Source organism: Passer montanus, unplaced genomic scaffold (genome assembly GCF_014805655.1).
Source record: "Passer montanus isolate IOZ18808 unplaced genomic scaffold, ASM1480565v1 scaffold80, whole genome shotgun sequence".
Lineage (NCBI taxonomy): Eukaryota > Metazoa > Chordata > Aves > Passeriformes > Passeridae > Passer > Passer montanus.
The window spans coordinates 1,182,577-1,205,669 of NW_024373257.1; the positions used below are offsets into that span (position 1 = coordinate 1,182,577).

The window sequence follows — 23,093 nt, forward strand, 5'->3', positions numbered from 1 at the left end:
AATCACCCCTCACTGGCCATATGAACTGAGAGCAGAGTCCTTTTTCTTGTTTGACATAAAAGATTCAAAGGCCGGGATTTAATCAACAGTCTTACTGTTGATTTTGAGAGCTATGAAAGAAAATAATTCTGTTTGTTAGTTGTGTATCTGAGATGGAGGTAAAAGCCAGGAACCCCTTTTGCCCCAAATTTGACAGATGTGATTTTCAATATGCAGAAGAGTCTGCTATGTAATGAGCTGGGGCTAGTGGACGTGAGAGGCTGCTGAAGAGGGAGAGAGCCTCTCCAGATAGAAGGGGCTCACTCTTCCTGTGCTGGTTTCCCCAGCACTAGGCTCAGGAGAGGTCAAAAAGGAGAACTGGTATTTTCCAAAGTGTGATACTACTCACAGAACCTTGTTATGGGTAGATTTTTCTTCCTGCTCCTTATTCGTTCCACACAAGGAGTCTTTCTTGCTGTCAGCTGGAATTCCAAGCATGATATGCAGGCACAGGAGAAGCCATTGGGTTTCTTTAAATGTTGATAAGAAACAGAAGTTGTCTTCCACAAAGAGGACAAATGAAGCCTTCCTAGAGGAACCATGGAGCTCATCCATTTTTCATTTGTTTGTGCTTTTATCATTCATCGCTTAGGTGACTTCTTGCATAGGAGTAGTGCTGCATAAATAGGATGACAATCAAGCAGAACTTTTGTTTCTGCAGTTTGCAGGGTTATTTTAGAGTGCAGCTATGCAATAGTCATCAGGGATGAAGGGAAAATAGCCCCATTTTTGGATGATGACAATGCAGTGATTTTTTTTTTGTACCAAAGCTAGATGTGTTCTAGAGAATATATAATTAGGATAGATCTTGCCATCATTCAGAGAGCTTACGCAGGACAAAAACTTTAGTTCTGCATTGCAGTAGAGCATAGTTTTTAGAAGGCTTCTGGGGCATAGAGCCATAGCAGTCTGTCTCCAGTTGGGACATGCAGTTTTGATTCAGGAGGTTCTTGTCTTGGGTTCATGTTGAAAACTTAGTACGGACTGAGGAAATGTTGCAGCTTTTTCACATACACTGTGCATTTTAATTCAATATCAAAGCAGTGATTTGATCAAAGAGGAGATTCATGAGGAGAAACTGGTTTTGGACTACATGGGTCTTTTCATTCCTCTTCTGATGGAATGATTTTTATTAATGGTGATCTGTGGAAGCTCTTGTCCTCCCAGGGTTTTTTTGATGCTTGCCCTGGGGTGAGTTGTCAATGTGTGGAGGGGAACAGAGCAGAAATGGGCAGTGGAGCTCCCAGCATTTACCCCCATGAGTCTGCCCATAATTCAAGATGGTCTCTGTTTCTGTAGGATCTGTGCACCTCTTGGGCTTTACTCTCTTGCATGGGAGACATCCATGAGCACCTCTGGCTATAGATAGCTGGTGTGATTTGAGTCAGAAAGAAAGCAAGTAGTTTTCCTGTATGGAAACTCTGAGGGCATTATAGTTAGGCTTCATCAGCTGGGTGCTGTAACCTTCAAGCCATCGTTTCTCTGACTCAGAAAATCAGAGGCTTTTAATGCAGGAATGCAAATACTTTTTGTTTGTTTATTTTAACTTATATAGGAACAATATTTACCTTCCCAAATTGTCAAGAAATGTGCTAGCTATTTAACATCTAAGAGGGCATTAGATCTGTTTGGGACTGGGTTCAGTTAAATTTCTGCACAAAAAATGTTTTATTTCTGGAATGGACTAATTTGGCAGCAATACTTCCTCATGAAGCAGTGGGCAGGAAAGGTTAAGTCTGGAAAAGTTGTGTATCCTCCTGTATCACACAGAAGTTGGTTTTATACTGTATGGTTTCATTTACCATAATGTCAAATGATAATTTTGCAAGCAGTAATGATAACTTAATAGGTAAAGTTATTATTCTGCTTTCTGAAAAGGCTTGAAGTGAGTTATGAAATTAACTGAGCTACTTTGTTACATCCTGCAATTCGTTATGATCTGACTGTGCATCAGTCCAAGGAAACATAAATGCACACTTTGCCATTCCCCTTTTTGTGCTGGCCTCTCTACTTTGGTACGCTCATTAAACGGATGGTAATAGTCCTCCTGCAGGGAAAAATGAAGGCATGTTGCTTCCTGATCTTTGTGTGTTACATTAGTGCAATTATGATTGTGTACAACCCAGAAGAATTTCATGCCAAATCACTTCAACTCCTGTCTTGCCTCCAGTACCTTTCTGCCCAAATTTATATCCAGTGAGTAACATTTACCATGGCGTTAGCTCAGGACTGAGTTTGGCCTGTTATTTCTGCACTTGATTGTTTTGGTTTGAAAGCCACCATTAAAGCTGTCTAAATTAAACTACTTGTGCTCCTTTACCATGAGGGAAGAACTAGTTCATTGTAATGGAAATTTTATTTCCTCTCTGCTGTGACTACGAAGTGAAACAATTCATTTTAGCAGGCTTAATGGTACAGTATTGACTGAAGTTGTTCTACCATTTTTAATAGCCCTTAATCTTTAAGCAGATGTAATAAATTAGTTCTATAAAGGAGTAATGTCTGTGTTTAATACAATGCAGTATGTGTTTTTGTAAAGCACTAGGGTGAAACAGCAGAACAGCCCTCCAGCCATCTGTGGGCGAAGAAGACCTTAAAGAAGAGCAATGTTAGAGCTTTAAAGCAAAACAATCTGTTGCTTGTGTCTGTATCTGAACCTGATGCTTCTCTGTTCAGAATGTAAAAATCTTTAGAACTTTAGAATAAAAGGTCAAATTGGTGAAGACAGTTTTTTTGCTGTTCAAAAATTGATCAGTTTTAATGGCTGCTTCTTTTGTGTTGTCATAATGCACAGAATGAAAGATTGCAAGATGCTTTGTGGTATTGATCATAGCCTTTCAAGAGCCAACTGATTTTTCATTAAAGCTCAAGTTGATGGTTCTTAAAAAAACTCCAAAGCCAAAACCCAGGGAAACCCAACCTTGGAGAGATCATAATAAATTACTCTGATATGCTGTTGATTGTACTTCAAAGTCTGCACAGTTTGAGACTGTGATCTCATGCAAAGTGGACTCCAGACAATTCAGGAAAATGTAGCCAGTTTCCAAGCCAGAGTGGGCTGGGAGGCAGAGCTTGGCCTTCTCTATTTTTCAGAATTGCTGGAAATTTCTGTTCCGGAGTGGGCTGCTTAATCAGACTCCAAATATTTAACCACTTGATGTTTTCTACTCTGTTGAAGTGTTTCATTTTATGAATGTGCTACTAAAAGATTTGCTGTGGGATTAATGTATTTCTTGCTTGGTTACACTGTGTTACTGTACTAATTTTTGTTTTTTTCTTCAGTGAAATGGTAGAGTCAAATCTGTTCCTCAGATTAATGCAATTCCTACCCTTATATTTTCTTGAAACTGAAATCTAAAAATTTATTTGATTGGAACTAACAACGTTAGACTAACTGCTACGATAGTTGTATAATGATTACTCTAATGCAATTCCTACCCTTATATTCTAATATTTTCTTGAAACTGAAGTGTAAAAATTTATTTGATTGGAAGTAACAACGCTAGACTAACTGCTACGATAGTTGTATAATGATTACTTCAAATTTTCTTACAATGTCTTTCCCTGTGTTTTTCTTGCAGCTGAGCGAGATATCAATGTTTTCTGTGGAGTACAGACAATTACTATGAAGATAAATTTTTGCACAGTTCTTTTTTCTGGTTATTCTGAGACAGATCTGGCACTGAATGGGAAACATGGGGATGCCCACTGCAGGGGCTTCATCAATAACAATACCTTTCCAGCAGTGGTCATTTTCATCATCAATCTGAGTACTTTGGAATCTTGTGGAAACACTTTAGTGGTAAGACCAAATCAAAGTGAAATTATAGCATGGCTATGTATAGATAGGATCAAGTGAATGCCCTTGACAGCATTGTATCTTTCATAGGTAATATTTACTTTGTCTTACCCAGTTAGAAACATTGCATGCATCAAAGAAAACCAGAGAAAGTTGGTAACTTATAATCTTGATTACTATTGAGAAAATATGGCGGGACACACATTTGTCCTCATATTAGAAAGTATAATTTGAATTTAAGTATTTTTTGAGTGGAAGAAAGATTTTTCCAAGGTGTTTCTAAAAATCTTGCTGACCATGCCTTAGATTTTGCAGAAGTGGAGAGTTTCACAGTGCATGTGTATCACATTTAATGATATCAAAATACTTCTGAATAACTTAAAAAAAACAGATGTAAAAATGTATTATTCTCAAGGCTTTTATTTTGTCCAAATTTCTTATTTGTACTTGATCCCAGTCAGTTTTTATAACAAGCCCCCTGTTTTGTTGCTAATAAATTTGCTGAAATGTTGGTTATGATCTGTGGCCTTTGTGCCCTACGCTGAGTTTTCTTTTAAAATTTCAACAAAAAACCAGTTCAGCCAATTCAAGACTCTCTTTTCCAGCTGTAGCACCTCTCTGACTTGCAGTAGAAGAATTTTCCAGGAAGCAACTTCTTCCTGTTCCTGTGTAGCTGGTCAACTTCCTGAACTTGCTATTTATCATAATTGTAGGAGCTTGATGTTTAAAAAACAAAACAAAAAGACCCCCCAATCTCATACATCCCCCACCAGGCTGCACTGAATACAAAGACAAAGCAGCTGCTAAAAATATAACAAAAAAATATTCCCCCATCCTCTCTGTTTATTCATGCTGTGTCCCCAAATAAAGACAAAAATGGAGCAGGGAGCATTTCTTATCATGTTCTCCACACTGGAGTTTTACAATTCCCTGCATTTCTTGACTGTGTTTCACAGCAAAGACCTTCAAGCTAATTTTCAATAAAAGTGAAGGAAAGACAACAGTTTGGGCAGAACTTGTGTAAAACCCATGTCTTTTTGTAATACATCAGACTCAGCTTTTTAATTTATAGGGGGTAGGGTGGTGAGGAAGTTAAAAAGGCTTCAGTTGTATAGCAGTGATTTAGCCTGTAGTGTTTAGGCAAAAACTCTATTTTCAACATTTTTGTGCCATTTAGAAAATTATTAAGTATGCTATGGGCAAAATGCATGCCTGCTTCTGTCTTTTAAGTGTGTTTTTGGTAGACAAAGAAATCTAAATTCCTGCTGTTTGTCCTGTGCTACTTACTATGAAATGTTACAACTCATGCACCTCAGGATGATTTTTCCATAATGAAATGTTTTTTTTTAAGAAACCATGTGTTTTAAAGCTACTGAGAACATCTGTTTTGCTAATACAGTTCTACAAAAGAAATGCTTTGGTAGAAGTCCAGTGCCATGTTAATTTGCCCTGTTTTGTCTGTGCCTACTGAGCAAGGAATTTGTGCAATTCTCAGTTGTTTTCAAACAACCCTCTTATTCAGATAAGTAGCTACAGATGGAGTGAGCCTGGGCTAATACCAGCAGAGAAATGTCCCTCAGTTTTCCTGAGGACTGTGTGTTTTTTTTAGGCTCTGCACCTCTGAGCTGAGCAATACAGAATAGCACATGCCCATGGATGCAATTCAGGTTGCATTGGCATTAATTTTGTATTTTCAGCCCTGTAATTTCTGACAGTTTATAGCTTATATTTAAGATTTAGAAAGGTATAATATAAACAAAGCCACACACTCAAAGTTCAACTATTTGGCTTGTGTCTGCATATAAAGTACCTTATTTTTGGTGTGCCCAAACTGAAGCTCAACAGTGAACAAATATTGTTTCTGTGAACAAAACTACTTGTGTATTGGCCTTTTTATTGGATATAGAAGCTCATTTAAGGTAATACTTTTTAACAGTAATAGAAAAGTTGCTTTAGTTTTTTTCCAATAAGTGGCATGAATTCATTGGGAATGTAGACAAAAAAAGTACTTACGAAAAAATATGCTTCCAAGATTCATAGTTCTTTTCCAATGTTGCTCAAGTCTGTTCTAAGAACAGGGATACAGCTTGTAAATTTTATATGCCTGATTCCAAGGAGGTGAAAAACAGAACACAAGGAAGATTAAAAATAAATTAATTCTTGAAAATTTTAGTGAAGATATTTCAGAATAAATTATGGGCTAAACCATCAGTGTCCTTCAGTTTTTTTTTGTTATACAGTTAATTTCAGCTAATAGTAATTTTCTCTCTTCCTCAATAGGTATCCTCAGCTCGAGGTATCAATGCTTATGGAAATACCTCAGTGGTACAGATAGGTAATGTTTCAGGCTATATTGATACACCAGACCCACCAACGATTATCAGCTATTTGCCTGGGCTTCTGTACAAATTTAGCTGTAGCTACCCACTGGAGTACTTGGTTAACAATACCCAGCTTGCTTCGTAAGTGTGCTTTTTCATTTCTGTGTGTTTCATCCCCATGTTTGTGTAAGCATCTATATGTGCATGCCATAACAGCATTGTCCATGTAGCAATTTTGGCTGGAAAGGAAAAACACTAAAATAAGGTGTGTTGCAAGGAAAAATAAAATTCTGTATCATCATTATATGAGATAATATAATTTATGAATACCTGCTGTTATGAAGATGCCCTTACATAATGCAAATGTAGGTTTTCTTTTCAAAAATTATAGCAGAAAACCAAAACAAAACAAAAAAACCCTTCATGAAATAGTTTGTAAGCTTGTAGATATAGAATACAAGAGAAAATATTTCCATGAGTAAACCTTGTGCATCATGTGAAGCGAGATCCATTTTGTCACTTTGCCTCTCTGCTAATTATTTTTCTGATTTGTGTTTCCAGTAGCATCCATTATTTTCTGCATAGTTAAGACTGTCACTATTTTCACTATAAATTCCTGTTTCTGAAGTTTATAACCCAAATGCATAAATTAACTCCTTGTGATATGACTCATTGAGTTTTTTAATGATAAAGTCTACCGAAGTATGCAAAAACAAAAATAAGGTATCTTTCTTCATAATGGTTTTTGGTTTCTGGGTCTGTTGTAGGTCATCAGCTGCTATTTCTGTAAGAGAGAACAATGGTACATTTATCAGCACTTTGAATTTGTTACTTTACAATGTGAGTATAGAACACAGTATGACCTGGACTGAATTAATCTCTCCTCTATGTGGATACAAACTGTTTTAGCAGACGAAAGTATAGATTCCTCTTCATAATTTGCTGTTTCCTTCCCACTTCTCCCATGAGCCAAGCCTTTCTTCCAGGCATCTTTCATCTCTGAATTCCTTCTTCCTTTTTGTTTGCATGTACCTGCTGTCTTGTGTTTATATGGCTGGTCTTTGAGGACAGACACAGTCTTTTTGTCCTGTATTTATACAGTTCCTCAATTTACAGCTCTGGCTTTCAGCTGGTAGTGCCATGTGACCAATCAATTGTAGCCATAACAATCATACTCCAGAGTGCATATTTTGTTTGCATTTATTATGTTTCTCTGTGTGTGCATAGGTGCTTTGTGCTTAAACAGAGAGTGCTCTGTAGAATTCTGTACAATTATTCCAGACCTATTCCCATAGCAATGAACTGTAGCACTTTGGCCGTGGTATTTTTATGTTCAAGCCTCATCAGAGTATTTTGATCATCTGTGGTTGTTGTCAAGGATGAATCAGTTCCAAATCTATATCCTGATTCATATGTTGCCTTGTGGTGTGGACTTTAAAGTTTTTAAGGGTTAATAATTATGACAGTTTTCATCCAATTCTTCTTCCTTATGTTTTAGATAATTTGAATATGCATTATTGTAAAAGCTTTTACCATGTAAATGGGTTGGTGACACTGAAACATGAAAAATGCAAGGACCTCTACTTAACATTAATCCCTGAAATTATATTTTTGTGTTGATTAAAATTTTTACTCATACATTTTAAATACCTTATTTAAATATCAATTTTTCAATCTATCAAGCATCATTTTTGTAAATTATGAATCCGATTTTTTTTTGCATTATTATTCATGCCATCGTGTTGCTGAGTTATAATTCATGCAACTGATTTAAAAGTCAATGCTTTATGCTTTGAACATAATGAGCTATAAATATTGCAACAGGACATTTTTCAATGGCATTCTCTAAAAAATCATGTTTGTTTGAAAGAGCAGAGCCCCAAATAACAACCTATAATCTGTTAAAATGATGATTATAGTTCTCTCATTTTTAAATAAACCATCAAAAAGATGGGGCAGAATGAAGATAGGCAAATTTCTCAGTCAAACCAAGCATGGACCACTGTGTGCTGACTGCCTTTCAGGGCTCAGTTCAGCAAACAGTCAGGAATAAATGCTATTGATGCTCATATTGAGCACATTTTTTCCCTTAGATATCCCCAAAAGCCAAAATGTGCTTTCATCCTGCCCACCCCTTTAAATTTACAAGTTGACCATGAACAGTGGTGTCTTTTCATCCTGGTAGCAGTCACATTACTTGCCCTACCAAGTAGCATTGTCAGTGAATAATTCTGCTAAGGCTGGCAGATTCCAGTGGTGGATATGCCCTTCTGTACATCACTTCCCAGGGCTGGATAAATACATGGACAGCTTGTGCACTTCCTGCACTGCCTGTTGGGAGTGCCTCTGGACACCTGCTGTCTTGTGGGCTCACTTGATCCCTGTTAGTAGTCCTTGTTTAGGGCCTCAAGGCTCATGTCCACCCTTGCTATCAATGAGGGGATGTGTAGAGATTTGTTTCTTGACTGTCTTCTCCAAATTTAGCTGTAGTGTTATTTCTTAATGTTGCCTCTTCATCTTCTAAGCTTACCTCTATCTTCTGTCACAAAATGTTGTTCCGATTTACTTTGTGATGCTAGTACATGTCATTGTTAGGAAAGATAAGAGCTGTTATGGTAGACTCAGGGTTTAATAGCAAAATGCTTAATGGGCTTTCACAGAGCCTAAGTGGCTATGTGCTTTTATGCCTTTTTGCAAATGTCTCTCTAAATGAATAAAAACTACTCTTAAAGAATAAAAGAGCAACTATGGAGTGTAATAGTGAGGGTCTTGCACTTTTTAATCAGTTGCAAAATGTGGCAGACCTAAGTGTTATAGAAATGTATAAGTAATTTGAAAGAAGACAAACCTACCTGAAGGCCTCTGATACTGCATAGATTAGATATTGGGCATGCTGTTAATTTTGGCATTTGAAAAAAAAAATCACTTGGTTTCTGGTGTAAACCCTCCTGTTGCTGTCATTTGCTGCTTGCCATGGTCTCACTTGCCACAATGAACCTGGTTGAAATCTTTTCTACTAGTTTTTTTCATATATATTGAGTGTTTTGAACTTTCACAAGAGGTCTTAATATGCTGAGTCACTGTGCTATCTGCATTAGCACTGTGTTTAACAAAGGTGACTTTACCAGGTAGTGCATTTTGATATTCTCAATTAATATCTGTCACGCAGATCTGTTTCCTTGCTTTGTTGCTGAAGTGTAAAGTGACATTAATGGTTTAGATTTTTAACAAAAAGCCCCGGTAAAACAGCTATATTTAAGTAGTAGTATATGGGGAATTCCCAACTTTTATGTTGAATACAGCTTTCTTGAAACAGCTCTTTTGAAATACTAGAATTTAAATGAAAATGTTTGTTACTTGTAGTTTTCAACAAGCCAGCTTTGACAGAAACTACATTTTGGCATAACACAATGTCTTTGTTCTCCCAGACTATAGCTCAAAATATATAACATCTCATGGATAACTTTGCTAACTCCAATAATTCAAATAACCTTGGCAACCTTTCCTGGGAAAGAGTGCAGTGTGACAACCCAGTAAAGCTCCCCTATTAGAAAACCAGAGTAGCTCTTATGTGTGCCTGTAAACTCTGGGAGACTTACTGAAGTGTCAATGAATGATATGTTTTCCTTAATCACTGATCCAAACACCTTATTAAATCATATATTCTCCCAAATTGTTGCATGGGGCAAAGCATCTTTACAGACAAACTTGAAGGCAATTTCTCTGACATTGCTTCTTGCTTCTTCCCTTACAGAGGACAAAGTAAACAATCATTCTACACAGAAGGGTCAGAAAAATTGCTGAGAGCTCAGTCTGGATGCAGATGGGTTGTTAAAATGAAATTTCTGTTACAATTGAGGCAATGTTTGTTTTACAGGATTCAACCTACAGCCAGCAACTCCTTATTCCAAGCACAGGTTTACCTTTGAAAACCAAAATATATGCAGCTGTAAGAGCAACCAACCTTGATGGCAGGTACCATAGAGGGTGTTATTTCTTGTCTTGCTTGCTTTTCAGCTCTTGTTACTTATCTGATTTAGAAGCTTCTGTCTTTCCTCATAGCTTTTTGTATTTCAAAATAATGGTTGGTGTTCAATAATCACTGCTCTCAGCTGGAGGATGTCAGGTCCTTGGCAGTGAATGCATATTTTGCTGCAGTTCTCGTTATGAAAGTTTTCCTGAATTAGACTTTAAATCCTATATTGTTGGTTTTTTTTAAAGAAAATCCAGGGGTTTTAAAAGTGGGGTTGGTTTTGATTTCTAGTCCTATTTGGCCATGATTTCTGAGAGGAGGTGTGCAGTGTGTGTTGGTGTGGTGGTTGACTTACATAAAACCAAATTATTTGATTTATAAAATTCTGCTGCTATGTTGTGCTGTGTTTAATCTTCTAAGTAGTTGAAGAAACAGGATGACTGCCGTGTGACTTGTTTAATACAGTAACTCAGTTTCACTGTAACAGCCTGCACTACCTGTTTGCATGCTTTTTTGTACTGTCCTTTCATCTCACCTCACTCATATCCCCCGCACTTGCATTGCCAGTTCCCCTCATCTATCCCTTTATTCCCTGCACAGGTGGAATGTTTTGATGGACTACTGTTACACCACACCATCTGGCAATCCTAGTGATGATCTTCGATATGATCTTTTCTTCAGGTAGGTCCTGTGCAAACCCAGTATTTTGTTGGTCCTTCTTTAAAAAAATAATTATAAACCTCTTCAATAGTGGTGTCTTAAACTGCCTGGAAATTTTAAGCATTATTAGTAGGCAGGACCAAGGGCTAGGCTTATAAATAGCATGTCAGAGCTTCTTTTTAGGTGAACATAAACATACAAGCAGGTGCCAAATCATAAGAATTATGACGGTAGAAAAGAATATATCCAAAGTAGTTCTACCAGAAATAACATAAATGCTTAAAGTGAATGGTTAAAGTGGCCTTTATTTTACCAAAGGTGAATGTGGTGAATGACAGTGATGTAAAACATCAGAGACTTCAGTCCAGGAAAGTAGTTAAGCAAATTATCAAATATAAATAGATGCTCCTATTTCTACTCCCAGTAATAACATTTATTTGAATTGGAACTTTGAAAACATCCTGGCAATATCTCAAATTAAATTTTATCCATGGTACCTAATGGAGAGGTACTGTCTTCATTTGGAGTTACCTGTCTGTACTGGTTAGCATACCTGATTGCTTCTTGCTTCAGGTCTCAAGTTTCTTTCAGCCCTGGAATTAAATGGTGCCTTGGTTATTGCTGTGGTGCTGCAAAACAAAACAAGTATTTTTGTAGGAATGTGTTTCAGCACAGGAACCTGCAGCCTAACAGGCAGATTGTGTCTGCAGATATTTTTATTTCCAAGGAACTAAAGTGTTGATCTTGCTGCTTAAGCTATGATATTCCCAGCTAAGAGCTTCAAAACACTAACAGAGCTGCTCATCCCAGTTTCACTCTTCTCTACAAAAACCAGCTGTGACAAGGACCCGCAGACAACCATAATTGAAAACGGCAAGAGTCAAATGGGCCGGTTTTCCTTTGAGGTGTTTCGCTTTGTGAAGCACAAGAACCAGAAGATGTCCACGGTCTTCCTTCACTGTGTGACGAAGCTGTGCAGAGCAGATGACTGCCCCTTTCTTGTGCCAGTAAGTTGTAATTATCTGGATATAAAATAGACATCCTGGAGTTCTGCATACAAGTGTTATGGAAATTTGGATGGCACAGAATGAAAGTGACTTGTAGAGACTGAAGTAAGAATGTTTTTTGTGTCTGAAGGAATGTGAAACTACTGTTGAAGAATATGGAAATGAATACTGTCATCTGGAGATAAAATAATACTAGACCTGTAAAATGCAGGTTATTGAATATATGAGAAATTACCTCTTTGCCTTATGGTCCTTAATTTTAAAAGTAACAAGTCTGAGATGGCTTTCAGGTTGATGTTCTTAGTATAATAGTAAGGTATCCATCATCACAGTGGATGAAGAGAAACATCTTAGAATATAGTTTATGGAAAAGTTAAAACTACAGAAAGTGCTGTTATACTGACAAGGAAAATTTGTGGAAGTTTCTCACAGTGAAAAAATACCATGCCCCTTAAAGTATATAATCTCTTCTATCATCTGAAAACTACTCTTGTGCTGAAGTTCATGATGTTATGCCCATTTAAAATTAACTAATTTTAGGAGTATCAGGAACAACAAATAAATTTTGGAATTAGAAACATTTAAATAAATATATAAACACAAAGTTCTGTGCTGTCTTCAGAACACTGCATTGTTTCCTACTGAATGACTTCCCATTTAGAATTTTAAAGTGCGGTCACTTCAGTATACTCCTGAAATTTTGTATGTTGTTTTATATTTTTATGTTACGCATTCACATAATTCATTTTGCATTCAATTTAGGTTCTGAGATTTTTAAAGTTCTTTCACAAGAAGCTGAAACTAAGGAAATGCTCTTGTTTGGAGCACTCTTGAGTACAGTAGATTAAGGCAGATGATAGGTTACAAACGTTAAAGGTGGATTCCAGATGAGAGTGTTGGAGATTGTTGTAGTGTGTCATTGCTATTTAGAACTCAATGGAAGATGTGCTAGCTCTCACTCAAGAAGCTTGCAAGAACAGGGATTGTCAAGCGAAACAGATTTGTTGGGGAAAACTGTCTGTTAACATAGCTTTGGGAAATTAACTACTGAAAATTTAATATACTATAAGATGGATCTTGTACACAACAGCAATGTAGTTTTGTAAACAAAGTGAGGCAAAATAAAATGGGAAGCCATGAATTTATAAGATGCACTTCTAGGCAATATTGCAGATGTTTTTATTGCAAAGTGATTTAATGCATACTAAGAAATAAAATCAAAGTTGTAGTATTGCTTACCAAATTGTTTGTATTACATCAGGAAGCACAAAAAGGCCACAGTTCTGTTCCACTCTTAATCTGTGATTGTTTTGATTGACCACTCAGATCTGCAGCAACAGAGAAAGAAGAGACACTGGTGGAAGGACGACTTGGCGCCCTCAGAGCACGTCGGGCAATGCTGTAATCTCTGCTGGCCCCATCATTACGAGGAGTGGTAGGAATAAACAATCTTTCTCTATGGACTGCAGCAATTTCAGAAACCTGGGGAAATGTTTTGCAGTTTAATGTAAATTTGAAGTGACTTTTTGCTGAGTATGTCTTTACTACTGCTGAATATTTTTTACGACATTTTTTACTACTTTGGTAGAAATTTTGAGGTAGTATTTTTGTTTGCCTCTCACATGCTTCCTCCTGCACTAAAATCACTGTGGGATACTTTTATACATATAAGGCCATTATAAAAGTCCAGACTCAGTGGGTGACTTCTTTTTTTGTCAGATTTCACTGGAGATAATAGAATTTAAGGTGCTATGTTCAGTGTTGCAATTTAATTTGGATGGATAATGAATATTCAATGTCACTTTCTATTCACCATTTCTTCCAGCTTCCCTCTGGGTTTTTATCTACATGTTGCTTAAAATTAATGCACACTATTCTTAGATTCAGCTATAAGAAAGAAATGAGAAAAAACAATGTAAATTTTCAACAGTGGGCCAAAATCCACTGCTTTAAATTGAGGGTAAAATGCCATTATATTTTTATTGCCAATTGTTTTAGGAACAAAAATAAAAGGCAGCTCTAAATGTAACCTGCAGTCTCTGAAAAAAAATTATATGACCGCAGTTAAAGTTTTACAAATTACAAATATTTATAAGTAGTTGGTGTTAAGCAATTGATCTTAGCAATCTTAGATTTAGGATGCCTGAGAGTAGGACTGAACCTGGTTAGGAAATCTAATTTAAAACTTGAGAATAAAATCCTTCTTTAAATATCAAGTAGTTGTACCTGTATACAAAGAGAGCAACTGACCCTCCAGAATAGGGAACCACCTAACAAGAGACCATTTCTAGAACACACAGGCTCCCTTATAAGCAGCATATCTGCAATGAAAATGAGTGGGGTTTTTTCATTGTACATGGTCCCATTTGAGTTGCTGCCATCTGATTAGCCAAGAAAAAGTGAGAGGAACTAACTTCAAAGTTGCATACATGAGTACATATGGGAAATGAATGACGGATTTGCTCAGCCAAACAAGCATGCTGGAGTAATGCTGCCTTAGGCAAGGAATGGAAACTAGATACAACTTCTTATACAAGCAGCCCCTGATAGGTAATATAGCTCATGATTCAAATGCTGTGGATGCTATTTTTGCAATTCAAAAATTTTTAAAAAAAGGATACTGATCAATTATCTTTAAATATTGCATAGCTTCAAGCAAAGAGATCTGATGGATGTTTAATGGTGCCAAAGAAAGTATAAACAATTTCATAATTTCATGAAAACTGCTGAGGTTGTTTAAATGAAATCATGAATAAGGCTGAAAAAGGAAAATAATTTTTTAGGTATATTCTAAAGGTGGGTGGGTAAAGCTTTCTTGATTTCACCATCTTCATAGTGTGCTTCTGGACCATTCCACTCATGCTGACAGAAGGATGGTTTAATGGGAAGTACTTGGGAAAAAAAGGGATTCAGTTCTAAACTCTGCCATAAATTTCATTATTGGCATTGGGCAAATCCCTCAATCTCACTTACATTTCCCTTTTTCTTTTAGATCGGAAAGAGGGAATTAGTCCTGCTGTCAATTCCCTTTGTGAAAATAAACTCATAAGAACCAGGAGGTTTATGAATAATATTGTTAACAAACTAAAAGGGGGAAGATCATGTAAGAACTTGACCAAAACTATCTGGATGATGACTATTTTTGGATAAATTTGGAAAATTTTGGATAGTTTTTTAAATTTAGGTAAATTTTGGATGAGGGATACCAGGGTGCAGTGCTGGCTTGCACTGATGTGAGGGTGCATGGAAGTGCTTACACTGTTTTCAAGGCCAACTCTGGTATAACTTTAGCACAGATGCATTTGTCCAGAGCCCATCAAACCTGGCTCACCACGGTCCATATGCCAGTAGTAGGACTGCACAGATGTGCCCTTCCCTCATTTAGGGTGGAGCTGGAGCTGTCCCAGGGCTGGCCTGTGCACATCAGCACCTGCAGAGGCTCCTCAAGGTGGCCAGGTCCCCCATGACCTGTCACCAGCTGCTCTGGCAGTGGAGCTGCTGATGCAGCTGCCTTGGAAGGAAGGGAAGAGTGCTGCTGCAGAAGAGTGATGGTCCTTCTCCCGTGTGTTTCTGAACTCATATTTCTAGCATTTGGCTCTTTTCAGACAAACATTATTCTTTTTTGTTAATCCAAAATAAGTCATTACAGGAGACGTACACAGAAGAAAATGCTTTAGTCTCTGTATGGAAGCAAAGCAGGGATCTACTTGTAAAGTTAAAATTATGTAGCTTTTGATGGATGTCTCACTTAAGCTTGGGAGACAGCTGTTCAAAACAAATGTATATGTGAACTGTGCTCACAGATGGCACAAAAAGCCCCTCAAACAGTCACAGGAAATGTAATTCTCAAATGGACACTGGTAAGTAAAAACTGAAGACAAAATACAAATATTAACCTGAATATAAAGCCACTATGTAACTGCCAAGAGGAAAATGAGCATGGCAAAAAGAGCTTTTGTAATAAGTTATGATTGCTGACGTATTTTTTCTTGTAAAACTCAAGTTTTTTCCAACAGAGCGATTTGATAATATGATTAAGTGAAGGGGCTTACATATAACATTGTGTTTATGCTTCTGTTCTTAATGAGGGAGACAACAGAACTGGCCAGCTTTTAAATTAAGAGATTCCTGATTTAAAGTGGTGTTGGTTTGTTTTTCCACAAGACATAAAATTTTTTAATTAATATTTTAATATCTCCTGATATTAAAAAGGAAGCAATGACATGCAATAAATGTTATTGACCATATTTTAACAGAGATGCTAAAAGCTGCTAGTCCATGTGGCACGTAGATTTGATGTATTTTTAAAATAAAGCTACAACTATTGGCTTTTCTGTTGCAAGAGGGGAGGAGATAGGCATAGGTATTAAAATATGACACTTGCAATTTTTTTTTTTTTATATAGATGAGACGCCAACCAACAATTCACAGCTTGGTAAGTTAATCAGAATTTCAAGAAACATAAGAAAGGGTTTATGAGGGAAGCAGAACAGAGGATGAACCATTTTGATTAATATCTATACACTGGGGTTTTTTTTCTTTTTTTTTCTTTTTATTTATCTTTGTTGCTTAAATGTGTCAATACCAACATGCACTGAAAAGAAAGTGATTGGTGAGTATGGAATTCTCAGTTTAATTTGGGCACTCAGCACCATCTACATGGAAACTTTTAATTCCTGTGATGAAATTGAAATGAAGATCTGATGCTACAGCATATGAGGGTGAAGGGTACATTATAGCCACCATATGCAAAACCAGACTTCACCAGTAAAATTTTCCCATGCCACACAGAAGTAGAGCAGGAAAAATGTTGTTATGTGCAGTCTAGCTTGGTTCACATCTCAAAGCCAGAAGGTCAGAGCTTCAGCTCTTTTCTAGCATTTAACCACACAAGGAGCTTGGGGAGAAACTTGGATGGAACTCGTGCCTTGCTAGGGCAGTGAAGGAAATAGACTGCAGGGGAGTTCAGCTCTTTAAGTTTTAGGGTGCTTTTCCTTTGGGCATTTGGAACACTTGTTTCAACCTATCTGTTACTATTCTCTGCTGGTAACAAGGAGTGGCTGATGGCTAAAAATGATGATCAGGTGGTGTATTGGGCCATTCCACCCTGTGTTTCTTCATAACAGGACTGAGTGGAACAAAGAATCCATTCTATCCTCTGAACTCTAGCACTATTTGTTCCTTTCATTACTGAGTGTAGAACATATAAAAGCAGTTGCTGTTCTTGTCTGTCATGGAGAGATCTCCCTGCAATTAATTGCTCCCTGGTGTGCTCCTACTCATGGATATAATTAAAATGATAAAAAGCAAATCCTTTATTTGCTGCACACAGTTTGCTGTGTTGATGACTGCTATGTTTCCTTCCCAACCAACAAAAGAAGCATCCTCTCCATCCCCGAGCAAAAGACTTTCCTTTGTCTGTTGCTGTTTCTGTGGAGAGCACAGAGGTAGAGTGAGGTGAGGTTACTGCTGTAGCAGCCAGAAAGCAGTTCAGTGTTGGGAAGGGGAGGGTAGCCAGATCAACAGTGCTGATTTCCCCTCAGCTTGGGTGAGGAGAGTGGGATTAATGGTGTTGAGGGCAGGTGGCTGCTTCTGGGAGGAGCAGTCTGTTTTCTGACATGAAGACAGTGTTGTCATTTCACCCCACTCTCCACCACTGGAAATGGCAAATGCTCATTGGTACTCAAATGCTTTTTCTCCCCTCCTGCTGGAAAACACGGTACCAGCTGTGGGTGTATGTGGCCCATTATTTCAGAATTGGTCCATGAGCAGCTTGCTGATCTACAACAAGTATTAAATATGTCACCTTTCCTACCTGAGAATTGATAAACATATTAAGAAGCCCTTTCTGAAGGTGTGCAACAAGCTTCCAGAATGTCCAATATCCAGTGCCAGACATGTCTGCTGATTTATATAGACTTTGAATTGAAATGTAGATAATGATAGTGGGGAAGAAATCCTTTCATTAACTTGATTAGGCCACAAATCCTTATACATCTACTTTGATAGTCCTTGGATAAGTTCTTGGATAACGCCTTGGATAATGATAGTTTTGCCTCGTGTAACTGGCAGATGAGGGATAATGCCTCAGAAGGCACACATCTTTATGCCCCAACATGACTGATATTGAAAGAATTAATAACTGTTTTCAAAACATACTTAGATAAGCTTTATCTAAGTAGACAGGCGCTCATTCTGAGGTACAGTGAGTTTTAGTTCCTTCATGGCAATTATACGGTATATTGGGTGTTGGAAGGGGTGTTTGGCACTCATGAGAGAGAAAACCAGATGTCCCCTGAGAATTTTTCTTCTCCTTGCAGCTCACCCAAATGGACCTCCTTTCCAGATGAACACGGTCACCAGTGCGCTGATTTCAGGCATTGTCGTCCTAGGAATTTCAAGCATTTTCTTTTTTGTATGTTCTCTAACCCTTCTGCACAGGAACTGGCCCAACAGTTCAGTCCTGAGTGGCATCCGAAACCCAGTTTTCAACTGAAAGTGATGATTTGTTTGCACTTTTTGTTTGGGGTTGCCTTTCTTGTCTGTGAAGTATGATTCCATTAAAAAGAAATATGAAGGCAACACTCCAGTGGTATCCAGCTTCTGTTCCAGCTATTCTGTATTTGTAGATTTGCTAGATGATGTTGTGTAGGCAAGCAGCAGTGACACTGGTAACAAGCCTAGAAAATGTTGAGAATCTCAATTGTGTTTGCGATCAGACTGCATGACATTTGCCCATGAATGTGCTGACAATAGAGCTCACGTCTTCATCTGCTCAGCAAGGTCTAAAAGCTGAAAAGGCTGCAGATGAGAACCTTTCCAAGTATGCCACTTCAATACAAAGGCTGACATATTCAGAAAAGTTCATAAGTTCATGAACACCTAGTAAGATAAGGATAACTTCTCTTTTGTTATTACATTTTTCACAAAAACAAGTGTGTCTCAGGAGGAATTTGTTTTCAGCTGTATTGGCTAAAAATAACCTAAGAAAGGCTAGGAACAAGTGACTTTTACTTATTTGTAATTTGGAAGTATTTTCTTAAATATATCTTCCATTGGCTTGTGGAGGTATCGTATATCAAGTATCACCCAAACTTTCCTCACAGAAAATTATTTTTGGAGCACAATTTGACAACAGAGTAAAACTCTCACTAATATACTAATTGTTAAGGGCAAGTTTTGCCCCGTGAGTTTTTCAGTTCTCAGATAAAGCTTTCATTTCCACATGAACAGTCATCAATCATCATTGCTTATTTTTTTAGCAGATTTTCTGTGTGAGTTAGATTTGTTCACTGCATGGATGAGGGGAAGAGGGCAACTTGAAGGATTACAGGCTACAAGCAGTACTGTACTGTTGCCTCTAGTTAATCTGATGAACATCAGATTTACCTGAAGTGAGTGTGAGTGGCAGGTGCCCTCAAACAGGAGCACAAGGCAGTGGCTTAGCTGTGTAGAATAGACAAAAATGCTGGTATTAGAGTGGCCACCGTAGACACAACATATTAAGCTGGACTGGATAGACAGTTGGGATTTTGGTCACACATACAGCAGTTAAATTTCATTTTTTGTGTACTGTACATATTGGCCTAGAAACACCTCATTGATATTTATCATCATCCTGTGTTAACTGTGTCTGTGTCTTCACTGATGTGACAGAACTGGCTAATGATCAGGGCTTTTTGGCTCTCAAGGCTAAAGACAAATACAGTCTTGTTCTCAGTTTTCTCTGACCCTGCAAATGCTGTATAAAGGCCTGTTGTTTGCAAATTCCACTGTGCTATAGGGCGGTATCCCTAACAACCAATACTGTGCCTGTTTTCCTCCAGTCTTAATACCTCAGAAACATTTTTGCACTTCAGGGGTTAGGTCTGATGACATGTAAAACACGATTGTTTAATAAAATTAAACATTTCAGAGTGGATGCTTTGTCTGAACTGTTTTCCTTCCCTTGTCCAATTGTTACTTTTGTACATGCTTCCAGGGACCTCATTCTACAAAAAGGAAAACTGGACCTGCTTTTTTAAGGTGGTTTGGTAAGAGCTTTCAATATACAGGATAAATTAATATAATTATAGATTTACTGACCTTTAAAGGAGTGTGGTAAACTCTGGAGATTTATATTCCAGCCTGGGGATAGGTAAATTCAGATAATCTATTTTAATTTACTAATAAAGACAACCACAAAATCCCATTAATGTAATTACTACTTAGTAAGAATCAGCTTTAGCTGCTTTCAGCTCTAGCTGAAAGTTTCCAGTGATGGAGATAGCCATTATCATCCTTAGAAAGTTGTTTCAGCAGTTAAATGATCTCTTCAATACTTTTTAAAATGCTTACTAATGTGAATATGCTCATTTTAACTTACCAGCTGTTGAAAAATGTCAGGCTTATGTCTGTTAGAGAGAGGGAGAGACCCTTTTTCTAACGCAAGTCCCATACATTTTGGCTAAGACCACAGAAAAAGAAAGTGAATGGTGTTGAAAGCAATGTTGCTGATATAGTATCATACTTGTGCTATTTGATTTCTCTGTGTTTCTGGAAGGCAGTTTGTTGATTTTCTATAAGGAAGTGTATTTCATAGTAATTAACAAAGTCTTGTTGACCACTTTTTTGAGGCTCAGGTTACCTATTACAAAAATGGAGTTGCTACTCAATAATGTAACATGCAGAATTTTTTTTTTTTAATTTCTGGAGTGTTTTGTTTTTGTGAAGAACCAGGTAAGATACTTTTGCTCATGTGGAAATTGCTAGGCACCAAAGGGTGATCTCCCTCTAGCTAAATTAGTGACAGAGTTCCAACAGCCATCTGTAGGAGTCATTACTGAGCTTGCTGTGGATTGTGCATGTATTTGTCTCCATCACCAATTAAAAGAGATAAATACATGTTCCTCCTTGGTAAAGAAACATGGAGAGCCACAGGTCAAAAATGATGCCTAAACCAAGGTTTATCCATTTACAGATCTGACATGGGAATGATTTATGAGTTGTAGGGGAGCTTAAAACTTGAGCCAGGCTGGCAGAATATTTCTAGGAAGGTGAAGACTGACTGAATTCATAAAAACATCCTCATCCTGGTTTGTTTGAAAGAAATATACAGGTATTAAGGAACACATGGAATCCATGATTTGTGACCTCACAAGTTTCAATTCACAGGTTAGGCAGAGGTTGAGTGGATGTGCATGAAGGTGACATGTTACTTTTTGAAAGGCAGGACGTCAGGTGAGAGGGAACGGAGAATGGAATGAAAATATAAGTTTTAAATGAATTACTGAAACTAAGATGACACTTTGTACCTTGTGTGAAGGATCTCTGGCCTGATACAAAATGGGAGTTTTGCAGGTGTTAAATGAAACAGAATTGCTAAGAGAATAGTGGCTCTGATAAGGCAAGCACTTCTTTTAGAGGTGCCTATTATGTGTGTTTTAATGTTCTTTTTGCACAGAGGTCAGGTTTCTGCAGGTAAGCACAGTGTACTGAAATATTCTCAGGTCTGTGACTCAGATTGTGGAGCAGACTGAAAAGAAACTGAAATTTTAAACTCAGTTCTAAATCCAGTAGAATTTAATAAACCTATAGAAGGGTGAAAACTTCCAAGGCTTTCCCCTTGGAAGAGATAAATGGCATATCCAACTGGAGCTGTGTATACCAGTGCCTGGGATAAATTCAGTTGATGTTTGAGAAACAGGTCTTGGCCGAGAAACCTGGAAGAAAATCACATTTCCTACTTCATTAAGCAGACAGTATTTCTTACTCTTGTTATCTCTTAGGCTCCACAAAGGTGCCAGAAGAAGCAGACTTGCTCTGGTTGAACTACTCACCTCTTCATCTGGAGGAGTCATAAGTAGGAGTGTTGTGGTAAACTAGGAAATGTTCCAAGTGTTGCAAATTGGTTCTTCCTCAGGTTACTCCCAGGTTTTATTTCAATGCCACTTGGACCTTCCACCATACCTTTCAGGAAGGAGCAGGTAGGATGGACGTGGAAGAGACATCAGAGAATAGCTCTGCACAGACTGGACCTGTGGTTGCAGTACTGCCATGGCTCTTCACCATAATTTCTTTTTTGAAATGTTTTATTAATTTTTATGTTACTAGTTAACTAACTCTTTCCTGGCATTTAAAAGACAATGTTTGTGTAATTAGGAAGCACACCCTTGAGATTAGAGAATTGAAAATATACAGTGGAAAAGTTGTTTAAGTGATTTACTTTGTGAAGAAAGCAAATTCATCATGTTTGGCAAATCAAGGAACGTGCTGGCCAGCCAAATTTCAAATGCTGCTATTGCACTTTTAACCTCTGCTTTTGGACTTCAGAGTGTAGCATGAAAACTACTTTGTGCTAAAGCAGGATGCAGTCCTGTTTTTGCAACCAAAAAAATACCATTTTGCAGGGGAAATCTTCACTTTTTGGAACTCATAAGATGGTGGTGGTTATAGACGTTCATTATTCTCACCTGAATAAGCATAAATGCTGTTTACATGCAGGGGAATCTTCACTCTTTGGAACTCATAAGATGGTGGTAGTTATAGACGTTCATTATTCTCACCTGAATAGGCATAAATGCTGTTTACATCCTGAACTGCTTGTGTATAGACTCTATGTCTCTGAAGTGTGTTTCTTGAACTTACTTATTTTGCGTAAATAAAACAAAAATAGCTTTGCCTCAGCATGTTTTCGACCCCTTTTTCTGGACTGAAGATTAAATCAAGAGAGGCCCAGTGTTCTTGCCAGCAGTCTGCCCTCTGAAGTGTGTTTATTGAACTTACTTATTTTGCATAAATAAAACAAAAAACAAAAATAGCTTTGCCTCGGCATGTTTTCGACCCCTTTTCCTGGACTGAAGATTAAATCAAGAGAGGCCCAGTGTTCTTGCCAGCAGTCTGCTACATTTCTTATCAAAAAAGAGAGGCTGAATGATATCCATTACAGACACTCTTCTAAGTGGACAAAGAAGAATCTGCTCTTGTGACTGTTTTCTCCTCAGTGTTGTAATCCCTTGTCTCTTGATTCCAGCTGAGCTTGAATCAAGCTCTATTCAGACAATTTTATTACTTTTATCAGGTAGTAATATGTCTCTGCCCAATGGCTGTTTTGAGGGACAGGCCTTATTTTAGTGTGTTTTTTTTAACTGATTTTTAAAATTCTTTTGTTTTTACTTTATGAGGAGGAAATAGTGAACTGGACCAGTCAGTATAATCACAAGCTACTTTATACAGCAGATATTCCTGATTTGTGTTTTCCCCTCTCCAGGTTCTAATAGATAAAATAATGATCCTGTTAATGCAAATGCTAATTG

At 37.5% G+C, this 23,093-nt stretch overlaps 1 protein-coding gene across 5 annotated transcripts in view; it reads left to right on the plus strand.

Annotated features, from left to right (window-relative positions):
- ZPLD1 (zona pellucida like domain containing 1) overlaps positions 1-19,688 on the plus strand; it is a 100,809-nt gene extending 81,121 nt beyond the window's left edge. For all 5 annotated transcript variants that reach the window (XM_039732771.1, XM_039732770.1, XM_039732769.1 and 2 more), the window contains 9 exons: positions 3,621-3,841; positions 6,119-6,300; positions 6,927-6,999; positions 10,037-10,134; positions 10,733-10,813; positions 11,628-11,799; positions 13,126-13,234; positions 16,205-16,234; positions 18,120-19,688. In XM_039732771.1, the coding sequence (XP_039588705.1) occupies positions 3,621-3,841; positions 6,119-6,300; positions 6,927-6,999; positions 10,037-10,134; positions 10,733-10,813; positions 11,628-11,799; positions 13,126-13,234; positions 16,205-16,234; positions 18,120-18,295 (1,142 nt within the window). In that variant the 3' untranslated portion in view covers positions 18,296-19,688. The remainder of the gene's footprint in view (positions 1-3,620; positions 3,842-6,118; positions 6,301-6,926; positions 7,000-10,036; positions 10,135-10,732; positions 10,814-11,627; positions 11,800-13,125; positions 13,235-16,204; positions 16,235-18,119) is intronic.
- Positions 19,689-23,093: the final 3,405 nt, after the last annotated feature.